This window comes from Xenopus tropicalis, chromosome 3 (genome assembly GCF_000004195.4).
Source record: "Xenopus tropicalis strain Nigerian chromosome 3, UCB_Xtro_10.0, whole genome shotgun sequence".
Lineage (NCBI taxonomy): Eukaryota > Metazoa > Chordata > Amphibia > Anura > Pipidae > Xenopus > Xenopus tropicalis.
In genome coordinates, this window is record NC_030679.2 from 96,950,399 (window position 1) to 96,962,469 (window position 12,071).

The following is a 12,071-nucleotide window of genomic DNA, read 5'->3' on the forward strand; positions in this document are numbered from 1 at the left end:
TAAGCCCATGAATGATATGCCTTTCCATGAACCTCCCAATGACCAGGAAAAGGTGGAAAAACCTCTAATCTTGCTTCCCACACAGGCTACAGGTGTTTTGGTAATAAGAAATAAGAATAATGAAGATCTTAATCTCTTAACCTCATTCATTTTTTCTGACATCAATATCTCTCTTTTTATTTGTATGTTCTCCCCAGTGCTTGCATAGGTTTCCCACAGGCACTCAAGTTTGCTCCCACACTCAAGCAAGTTGGCTCCTGATAATATAATAATATTGTAGAGGCAGAAATCGAAGAGACCTTTTGGTGGTGAGTGATCCGGTGAAGTGCTATATACCTGAACAGGGTCCTAAGTCGTGGCTATCGACCAACAAACTGGGATGCTTTAGATGTCCCACTTGTACCTCATGTCAATATATGACCCCTGGCACCACCTTTACCCATCCGAGGACGGGACAGAGATTTAAGATTAGACACCACATCACATGTTAGATGACACATGTGATATATTTGATCACCTGTTTGCACGCATTGTCATATGTGGGTAAAACTGATTTGATGCTTAGGTTACACATGGATGCACATAGATTGACCATTAATACAGCATATAGGGACAATAGGTCCTCAAAACCGGTTGCTAAGCACTTTTTAGAGATGGGATATCGGCTACCGTCTTTTAAGTATATAGCTATTGATCACGTACCCATGCCTAAAAGGGGTGACGATAGATCAAGGTTGTTGTTACAGCGTGAATCCTTTTGGATAAAAAAATTTGAGACTTTATCTCCCAAAGGCCTTAACGAATACCGCTCTTTGAACTGTTACCTACCTGTAAGATAGATGGAGTTGCATGAAATCGGTTGGTTCCGCCTCCTGTGGATTACAGATTGTGTATATATGGTGATTTTTTAATTTGTTCATTATTTCATTTCTTTTTTGTTTTTTGATATGTAAATTTCAAAGTATATTTCATACGTATTTAGTGGGTTGCTTATCCGGTCTCTGCATTGATTTGGGATCACAAGGGTGTGAGTAACCATATTAACTCACTGGCTACATGGTGCAGGGCATGACCCCTGATGCTTACCCTAGTGGGCGGGGTTTTGTTACATTTAAAGGGATGTGTTTAAACCTGCATTTTTATTGTGGATAACATCTTGATTAAGGTCCTAGACCTGGACCGCAACGTTGATGTGATTTTATGGAACAATAAATTGGATTGATGTAGAACATTGCAGTGCGCATTGTTCCTGCAGTAGAATATATATATGTATACAGTATATATGTGGGCATAAAGGATATAAACAATAAGCTGCTTTACTGTTATATGTACAAATAAAGCGCCCAGCCTGGCTCCATTCCTTTACTTTCCCTTTGCATATGTTTGCTGTTGAGAGGTGTGGCCTCATGACATGCCACAACAAATCAGCTTTCACTCTGTTCTGTCACTCAAACATGTCTGCGCAGACCAGGGAACCAGAGATTCTGGAGGATGGGGGATGGGATGCTGCTTTAATAATTAGCCATAACTTTGAAACGGTGCAAAACTTTTGAAAGCTATAAATTGTCAAAATGTTTGTCTAAACTTTATATTTTCAATATTATGAAAAAATTTTTTTATGTTAGTTCCCCTTTAAAAATTTCAAATAGGACTAGAGAATGAGAATGATTCCTAAATGTGTTGGAATACTAGTTTGCCGAGACACATGTTTTTAATGAATAAATGTTATCCCTTTTTACTCCTGCTCTTACTGTGTGAAATTTATATTTGGATAAAAACCTTACATTTAAAGAACTCCTTAAACAAATTATGTTTTTAGATTTACTGTTAACAGTCTGTTGTCTGGTTTACAACAGAAAGGACATGCCCTCATTGGAGATCAGAGGTGTAACAACAGTGTGCCATGCCACCCAAAAGAATCCATTCTCCCCACAAAAATCTGTCTGTTGCTATCCAAGGATTCACTTACGTTGCAGCCATAATACTGGCTCGTAATAATGTGGCTAGTTTTCTGTATTAGATATTCAAATGTTAAAGTGATACTGACACGAAAAAACAACTTTTTAAAATATAAATCTACATAAAAAGTTGCCTATAGGTCATGTTGATAATTTTTTACTGATAGGGCTGCTTTTGTAAGTAATTGTTATTGAAATCCCAAAACCTGACTGTTTTGCCAACCTGACTGTCCCTTCTCAGCCTGTCAGTTATAGCTTCTAACGCTAACAGACTCCTGCTGGACAAATATGGCCGCCCCCTCATAGGGGAACATGGGGGATCAGATAGGGAATGTAAAAGCATCAGGCAAATACTTTTATGGCAAAATTATAAATAGCATGCAAAGGCAATGTAATGATAGATGTAAAAATGGTTTCATTTCTGGTGTCCGTATCTCTTTAAAAAGGCTTTTGCATATATATTTTACTTACTTTAACTTAATCTAGTGTTTGGGTGCTCAGAACAGGGTGGTTAGAACCCTAAAGCAGTATCCTGTTAGGTGGACTCCCTTCTTACAAGCCCTAAAGCAGTATCCTGTTAGGTGGACTCCATTCTTACAAGGCCATTTTAAGATACTAATGGGCTACAGCAAAGATCCTTCCTGTGAGACCCTTTATTCTGGCTTAAATCTTGCAAGAAATGTATTGCATTACTGCTCCAACCCCACTAAAAAGGGGTTTAGCATACATAATGAAACCTCTTTGCCAAAAAATTCAGAAGATATAAGGAGTAACAGCCTCCATCTTGGTACTATTTTAACTTTTTGCTTTTTTTAAAGGGGAATTAAGCTCACAATGAATATGGCTAGAAACACCATCGTTTATATACTGAACTTGGTGCACAAGCCTAAACATTCATCATTTCTATAATAGTAATGATCTAGGCCTTTAACGTTGTGCATAGGATCTTGTATTTTGTTAGGGATGTCAGTGATGCTGCGCATGTTCAGTGTGCTCTGAGTAGCTGTTGAAAAGCTAGGTTTAGGGTCAGTACAAATCAGCATGCAGAAAATAAGATTCTCATATAATCCAATGCTTTCGGGCTGGTTACTAAATCCTGAGCAGGGAATTACAGGCAACTTCGGAAAACCAAACACCTGTAAGCCTTCCTATTGGCAATTCACTTTATTTTCAGTGGAAAGGAATTTTGGAGAGATTACTTGCCCTCCATAGCCAAGAATTAACTGTGGGTGAGCAATTTCCCCATGTGCCACTGCCCTAAGTACTGTGCCTCTGTTTGCATTGCCTCTTTAAACTGCTTTCACTCTCATTGTTAAGCCAGTCACAGGCATTCCAAGCAACAGTACAGTAACTGTTTATGAGCTATTCATATAAAGGGGAATAGATGTGTATTGTGGTTTAGTGCGTCTGATGCAGGGACCATATATAAAATCCCATAAAGCAAAATTGTCTTCCATTGTTTGCAAAAAAAGAAACCCGAAATAGTTGAGAATAGGGTTGCCAACTTTTCTAGAAAAAAAAATACCGCCCTTCCTATCGTTTTTTCTTTCTGCCCTCTTTATAAGTTTGGGCTCAAGCGCCATTTTTACCAGACAGGCCGATAAAATACCTGCCAGGAGGCAAGTCTAGTTGAGAACCAGGGGCGCAATCTTTTAAAAGTGTAGTAGTAAACGGAAATTGAAGTAACAAAATATAATTGGAGTTATTATTCTTTTATAAGACTCCTCTGAAGAGCATAGGCACAAACAAAACAACCTGAGGTGGAATGAACAAGGAAGGGATGTGGAGGAAATGCAAGGCAGCCGCAGCAATGCATTATTCGGTCAGCAGATGGCGCTGCACAACTCCATAAGCACAAGCAGGAGAGCAGCAGTTCTGCACATGTGCACATCCAGGGAAAGAGAAGGGGGACAGGCTCACAGGAAATCAATGCAAATACTCAGTGCGTGTGGGAGAGACTCTCACACGGGGAAATGTCTGCCCTGAGACGCAACAAAAGCCAGAAAAGCCCAGTCATGAAGGAGGCTGGACGAGTGCTGGAGGGACTGCACTGAAACCCAGGGCTCAGGAGAGGAGCTGCCCTGTGTGCTTTCTGTTCCAGCTGGCTTCGGGCTTCCAGTTCTCTGGGCTACGGAACCATACTACTTGTGGCTCAGCAATGTTCTCTCTCAGGCAACCCAAACCTTCCTTTAAATCCTACCTTCTGCCCCCTCAGGTGAGTGGCTAGTCAGGCGTTACACATCTGTGTAGTTCTGGATTTTAAGCCCGTTGCCGTCTCATTGCTGCAACTCCCACCAGGCTGGCTGAGGATTCTGGGAGTTGAAGCAGAGTTGCAATTGGGCTGCTGTTATTCTGACGTGACATCCCTGGCAGGGTATAGAGATCCGTGCATCCCAGCCTCTGATTGGCAACCTGTGGCTGCTTAGTGTGGGTTTTCAGTATCAAGATTTGGGAGTTGTAGTTTACAAACACAAGAACTGGGGTGTCAGGTTTCTTGGGGTGCACACACACCTGCCTGCATGTATGTTTGCACCCACATTAAGTTTGATTTCTTTATCAAATTTTTGCAGCAAGAAGACAAACTAAATCCAGAGACAAAGATAAAAAAGTTGAAACCTGTCCTTCTGCCAGGTAAGTGATTATCAGTGAGATGTAGCGGATTGATGGCACGCTAATATGGCACAGAGGTGCCCAACCTCTAGCACTTTGTCTACATAAGAATGCTGGGACATGTAGTTCAGAAGTTTGGAAGCATGGTGTTGGTTTCAATTGTTTTAACAACTATTTGGAGAACACACTATAAATATGTGCTAATTATTTGCTTAAAAGGTATTTGCCAATAAATTACATAATAATATGTTAATCAGTCGCTATAAACATCATTATATCTTAAGGGCAATTGTAATTAAATTGATTTATTCTTTTATTGGCGGCTTTATGTATCAAGCATTACGGCAGGGTTAATACAAGCTGATGCACCATGCAGAAAAGGGCTGACATTTGTGCTGCCCCATTCATTCAACTGGAATGTGAGGGCAGGCATCTCTGCTGGAGAGAAGGCATGGCATGTTCTCTTCATTTTGCAACCCCCCTAACTTTGCCTCCTAGGGATCAATGTGGGGGAGGGGGGTATTATAAAAAAAGCTACCCACAAAGACTGGCACTTTTACATCCCAATGGCAATGTTACACTCAGATTGTGAAAGTTTTCTTGGCTTGTATAAAGCTAAGTAATGTCTCATGCTTTGTGTCCCATAACTCCACTTTGGGTGCCATACCCTTTCTCCTTTTAGATTACAAGCTTTATTGAGCAGGGCTCCTTTTTTACTCTTATAGTGCATTTCGAATTGACGTATACCCCTGTTTATTGTACAGCACTCTGCTGTTAGCAGTAAGGGTGCTAAATAAAATGCACGTGGTTTGCCTTATTTTAAGCCTAGCAGTTGAACCTGTGCAGTGACTGGAATATATGTTGTTCTTTATAGCAAGGTGTGATGAGCAAGGTGTGATGCTGCATTTGGCAGGATATATATATATAGATATCGGTCTATATAATATGTTACAGCAGATTGACATATTTCTAATTTAGCTACTGATTGAAATCCCTTATCCCTTATGTAGTGAATTGGAAAGAAGTTTGAAAAGTATCTAACATGGTGTACAGCTTGTCCCAGTGATTGGGCTAGGGGCACTTGCACTCTTGTTCTAAAAGCCAACTTTATTTCCATGCAAAAAGGGGGCTCTGAATGCTTCAGTGAATACAATCCTCTTCCGATCCCCTGCATGCAAATCAGCCTCAGGCATACGCAGAATAGTGAATCGGGCCATTCTAGCAGACACCACAGTGAGACACATTACTAATCTGACCGTGCCCAAGGCATTGATTTGCATTCCTAGGAAAGGAGTTGGTATATCCAAGGCAAAGAAGATTGCTAGAGTGGGTATATCCACGGCAAAGATGATTGCTAGAGTGGGTATGTCATAGACAAAGAAGATTGCTAGAGTGGGTATATCTGAGTCTTGAAAAAAAATATTTCTTCCTACTTGGAGTGAGCCAACCATGACTTAGCATTGAACCTGAATTGCGTTAAAGGCAAGTGGTTATCAAAAAACTTGTCATCCTAAAGCTCTGAAGCTCTGGTGTACCCTATTTAAATAACAAATAATAAGTCCCTTGTAGTTGATGATAACTAGGATAAATCCATGTTGTCAAAACAATGCAGTTAGTTTGCACCTTTTGCCCACTGGCATTTACTAACTTGTACATGACAAGCAGGTGGAATGGGGGCACCTATATTCCTTCCTCAGCCCTTTTCTCATAATTACAGTGCTGTTGAATGCTGGTACTGAAATATTTATGGGGGGTAGTGCAGGTCTTTAGGCTTCACTCTGAAGTGTAAGTCTCTGTGGCCTGTTCTGCAAAGTTCTAGGCAGGGTGCTAAGATGTGAAATGCATGGTTGGTTGTAACCAGTTTTTTGCAATTTGCATATGTGTTAAGGGAGATGGTGGGATTTGTAGTTCTAAACTGCAAGAGTGATGGTAAAGGTTTCTTACCTCTTGCATGAAGTGTAAGTGGCTTTAATCTGATTTAAAGTGATATTGACAGCCACTTAATTTTTTTTTTTTTTTTTTACACCTGCTGTTGTGTTTTCATTTGTATCAGCTTTAAATTCCTTATAAACTAAATCTGCAAAGTGTTTTCGCTTCATAATTATGGTAGCATGAATTACAGACCCACGGAGCTGTCATGTTTGTTCCCCTCTTCCGGGTTTTAATTTAAATGCCTCCCAAGTGAATAAATATACCCAATCACAAACCTGCAATGCCCATTCTGCTTTCAGTCGGTGTGTGACAAGCTCAGCTCCGTTGTCTATGTGTAATGGGGAAGGGGAGGGAGAGCCCTTAGAAGCAGGGAGGGAGAGCCCTTAGAAGCAGGCAGGCAAGCAAGCACGGGAAAACTTAAGCTGGCCTGCTATTTAATTCTTTGTGGGAAGAGCAGAGAGGGGGCACAGCCCTTTGAAGTAGGCAGGCAATAGAAAGATCAAGCCTGCCTGCTATCTAGTTCACAACACCATGCAATGCTATGCGAGGGAGGGAGGAACGGAGGGGGAACTCTTTGAACCAAACGGCAAGCTGAATCTTCCCAGTTTATGACATAGTCCTTTTGACAGATTGAAAAGCTACAGTCGGGTTGCCAGACAGTCGGGTTCAGGATTTTCAGTAGGATTTATGTAGAGAAACAAGACTTTTAGGAAAAAACAGTCAACATTCTTTTTTCCCATAAAAACAATCAACGCACCAGAGGTCACCCCTTTAGATTAGAGGAAAGGAGCTTCCATTTGAAGCAGCGTAGGTGGTTTTTCACGGTGAGGGCAGTGAGGGGGTTGGGGAATGCCCTTCCTAGTGATGTGGTAATGGCAGATTCTGTTAATGCCTTTAAGAGGGGCCTGGATGAGTTCTTGATCAATCAGAATATCCAAGGCTATTGTGATACTAATATCTACAGTTAGTACTAGTGGTTGTATTTATAGTTTATGTATGTGAGTGTATAGATTGGTAGGTGTGGGTTAGGTGTGCTGGGTTTACTTGGATGGGTTGAACTTGATGGACACTGGTCTTTTTTCAACCCTATGTAACTATGTAACTATGAACTATAGGTAGGTTTGGAAGTAGGTTCATATTTTTATAAGAAATTTTTTGGTGTCGGTATCACTTTAATGTTAGGTTCTTTGCATGCGCCATCAGTATTACCAGTTGCTTGTGCATCTTTTGGTTCTTTGAGAAATTAATGTGAACTTGGGATTGGTCACTGGCATTTGTTGTTAGATATTTCTGCAGCTATTTTGAAAGCTGTGCTTCTGCTAGTGGCTCTGTTACCAGTACACACTCTTTGAGGGGTGGTCTGAATGCTTTTTGTTTGTTTGTGGCATACTCTGTATGCAGGTCTCACCTTAAGTGTTCCTTGTGGTTTACCACAGCATTTTTGTACTTGGTAGCAGCTGACACTTAACCACAATTCCTCTTTACACCTTGTAGTGAAGTACCACATTCTAGGGCCTTTAATATGGCAAATAAAGTAAGCTTGCAATGCCTGGTTCATAGTATTTACATAGTAGTTGCGGTAGTGTCTAGATTTGCCAAAGAACTAGTGTAGCTCACTTTCATGTCGTTTTCTGTTGTTGTCATTTTACATGCTAAGTTGTGACTAATATGTTATTTTATAGAACCCACCTTGCCTGTTTAAGTGGTTTTATTTCTTTCTGCAGTGACATAGTTATAGATGTCTGCTCCAAAGTCTGTTCTGTCTTCCACTCTTACTGCAACCCATGAGGCACCTGCAAAGGGGCTATTTAATAGCTTTGGCCCCATTTTAGTAAATAATAGGTAGAGGGTATAATAGGTAAGATATTAATAACCTTTGTAATGTGACATGAGGCTGCACATTTCTTTTCCAGCCTGTGGTGTGGCTAATCTGTATATAAATACTTTGTGTGGCCTGTGTGACATTTGGGACAATGCCACATTTGCAGTTATTTGCTCTTTCTTGTCATTGTAGATAAATGATACTTGAGACGGAAGCAAATATAGTGCAGGCAAATGCTTCCTCTCCTACCTTGCTACAAAACAACATAATGGAAGTTCTAGCAGTAAGTAACTTCTTTGTGTTTTGTAGAAAGTTCTTTTCGTTCAAAGAACTCTGCTTTAGAAACAAAATTTATTAAAGAGCCCCACACAACACAAAAACCCATAATATACTTCTGTAGTACTGTAATCTGTTTCTTCAAAAAGTAATAATATATAGTATTTTTATTTGTATATCTTTATTTATAAAGCGCTACTTATGTACACAGCGCTGTACAGTAGAATGTAGCTGCAAAACACCTCTTTCTGCATCATTTGAAATCCTGTCAGGGGAGGAGGGACTGATTTTACAAATTGTAACAACAACTTCTCCACAGCATGCAGAAACTACATAACCTACAATGCATTTTCTTAATGGCAGTTGCAGGGAATTGTGGGATTTAAAGGATGAAGGCTGAAGGCAGACTGAGCACAGTTGACTACTGTTACATTTTATTTGAGTCTCAAAGTAGCAAGATCAGCAGGAGAACAGGGGGCTAGGCTTAGGTAACTATTTCAAACTATATTATTACATTAAAAATCATGAAAAGGCTATACATATTTTGTAATTAATGTATATTGCAAAGTTGCTTGAAATTATGTTTACTTGTCAAAAAGCCTAAGTTGTGTTTGGGTGGCGTTCCCCTTCAATGAGCTTCATAAAATAGGTAAAGCTGGTCCCCAAGCAAACAGATCAGGCTGATATGATTGGTCACCCCTCCCCATTCAAATGATATGGTAATGGAAATGGTTCATACTGATAGCTGTCTGAGGACTGGACTGATAGTCTTATGTGACCTTTAGCTAAAGGATTTTTTTTTAAAAATTGCTTGTAAAAGTGAACATATTGAAAAAAAAAGATTGCAACAAACATCACAAATACTCATTCTTCATTATTTATTGGTTGGGCCACGTTTATATACAACAGTTCATTTGTCATACCCAAATCCTTACATAAGAACTGGCAGAGCTCTTCTGTACAATGCACACACACATTTATTCTTACTTATTTGTTTTCCTATACATTGATGTCATAACACTTCTACAGTTTCACCTTTAGGCACACAGAAGGCAGCTGTACTGTGTGAGGGGGAGGGGCAGATTAAAGGCCAACCATTTTTCACTGTTTTTCTGCATTTTTTCCTAAAACATTAATTTCACCTAAGCTGAACAGATGGGAGAATTATTTCAAAATAATGTAGTATTTTATCAATCCCTCCACTTTTTTCTTCATATCGGTGGTTGGATGATGCACTGTTATTGGTTAAACAGTATATTTAATCAGCTCTATCTAAACACTTTTATGTCTCTCTAAATATTTTTCTCTCCTAGAATACTCAAATTTTTTGTTGCTGCTGTTTAAGGCTCAGGCACCTGTAAGGTTTTTATTTGTATCATTCTGTCTTACAGTTGGGCACACAGATGTCAGTGCACGTCCTTTGCTGAATTACAAATCCGATGGGCTGGGAATTCCATTAATCTGTCTAATCTAATCAAATTATCTTTCAACATAATAATATGCTGAGAGCAAGTCTCATTTGTCCAGCGTCTGCATTTACCCAGGTTTCAGTTATAGCTTGGTTTGAGTGTCGCAGCATAAGAACTGATGACAGCTTCTACGGGCAAACAGTAAAGGTAGTCCACACACGTTCAGATTTTAGCCGCCTTCTATTGAACGTTGACTTCGCTTGTACGATTGAATGCAACAATCTAAAACTAACATTCAGACTAAAATCGTAGAATAAAGTCCTAAAAAAATAACAAATCGGAGGATGTTCTGAACATGAAATAGTTGGCAGACACCAATCATATGAAAGTGACTTCCTGGAAATGCATTGTAGGTCCCCCAAGGATATATTATATATTGTTATATTACCGAAATGTTCTAACCCGTCTGATCGGCGTGGTATGAAAATTATCGGGATGATAATTTGGAGCCCACACAGAGTCTGAAAATTGTAACCCACAGTAAGCATCACCAAATAAGCGGGTGTTTACAGAAACTGGAATGATCCCATCTTATGGCCCCAAGGCCAATGAGTTCATACGGATATGTCTAGGGAGACCCGTCAGGCATGGACCACATCAATGCTACAATGTGGTTCTTTTCTAAGCTGTCTGAGTTATGGCCACATATCGCTGGCTCTCTGAAGGGCCTCATACACGGGCTTATGAGCTGCCATCTTAGTCTGGAGGTGCTCATCTGTTCTGCTAGTAGATTGTGTAAATAAACAGTACTACACTATATTAGTAATAGTGTATTTATTAACACAGCTGAAAATCTAATAGAAGTATATGATTTTTTTCCTCTCTTTTTATAAAATCTGCTTGTTAGCAAAGGGATACCAGTATTTTAGCATTCAGCCTGGCTTGCAGCTGCCTTTTGTTTTCCCACTTCTCATTTTGTTACGATTAAATGGCCTGAGAACAATAATGGCCTGTCATTCCAACCTACTCCAGTCATGTTTGGGAGTGCTGCAAGCTGAAGGGTCACACAAGGGAAGGCACCATTTAGGGTATAACAGCTGCACAGAAACTGCCTGGTATTCAATCAGCTGGGGAATGTGACTACAAAAGAGACAGTTTTTGGAAGATGCAGATTACATTGCATGATTAATTACAACAATATAATTTGGGAAAGGAAATCACATTTTATATTTCACTGATAGGCCCTGAACCAATATACAAATAACTACAGAAAATTCAGTGAAAATAAAACCACATTTTAATGGCTCAAAGATTTTTTCAAGACATAGTACATAACAAATTTAAATGTATACTATACCACACAGTGACAGGGTACATCCTAGTGCCTCTCCTAACGCGTATCGCACAAAGTGCTTCATCAGAGGAGGTCAAAGATTACATTGCATGCCCTTATTTTCTAACATCTGTTCTGTAAGTGGGCAGTTTAGCCTGTGTATATAACCATTTTCTAAGACTTTATTTTGCTCAACTAACACAATCGAAATACATTTGGAAATATTTTTTAATGTGACAAGTCCCCTTTAAGTAAGTAGAGTATACGGTTTCCTCTTTAAGGAGAAGAGCATCATCAGCTTTTAGGAGCAGGGCCCTCTTTCGCATTCTGTAGCCCTTTTAAGAGCACCATAACTTTTTTTGTGTCTATATAAATAAATAAATGTGCACATACAATATTAAAGGAGAACGCAAGTAAAAATTGAAAAAGCATACTGCCCAATAGTCCTCCTATTATTTAGTAAAAACGCCACACTTTGGGCTCACCTAATCAAATATTTACTCAGTCACACTTACTTCACATTTTCTGAACAGGCAGCCATCTCTAAAAATTTATTCCCTCCCCTCTTCCAGATCTGCTTCTGATTGGCTGGTGGGCATATGTAGCTCAGATGAGGAGACAGGATCAAGTTACACACATGCTCAGAGAATAGGAAGGCTGCCGCTGGCAGCCTACAGGAAGGACAGAGATATTTCAGTGATATCACTGTAGTCTTCACACTGCTGTAGGCT

The 12,071-nt window shown here is 39.7% G+C and overlaps 1 protein-coding gene across 3 annotated transcripts in view; it reads left to right on the forward strand.

Moving 5' to 3' along the window:
- Window positions 1-3,815: 3,815 nt before the first annotated feature.
- The window catches only part of mtmr10 (myotubularin related protein 10), a 58,661-nt gene continuing 50,405 nt past the window's right edge, over window positions 3,816-12,071 (forward strand). Inside the window, exons 1-2 of one of the 3 annotated variants that reach the window (XM_031897684.1) lie at window positions 3,816-4,173; window positions 4,529-4,589. In XM_031897684.1, the coding sequence (XP_031753544.1) occupies window positions 4,117-4,173; window positions 4,529-4,589 (118 nt within the window). In that variant the 5' untranslated portion in view covers window positions 3,816-4,116. 3 annotated transcript variants of the gene reach the window in all.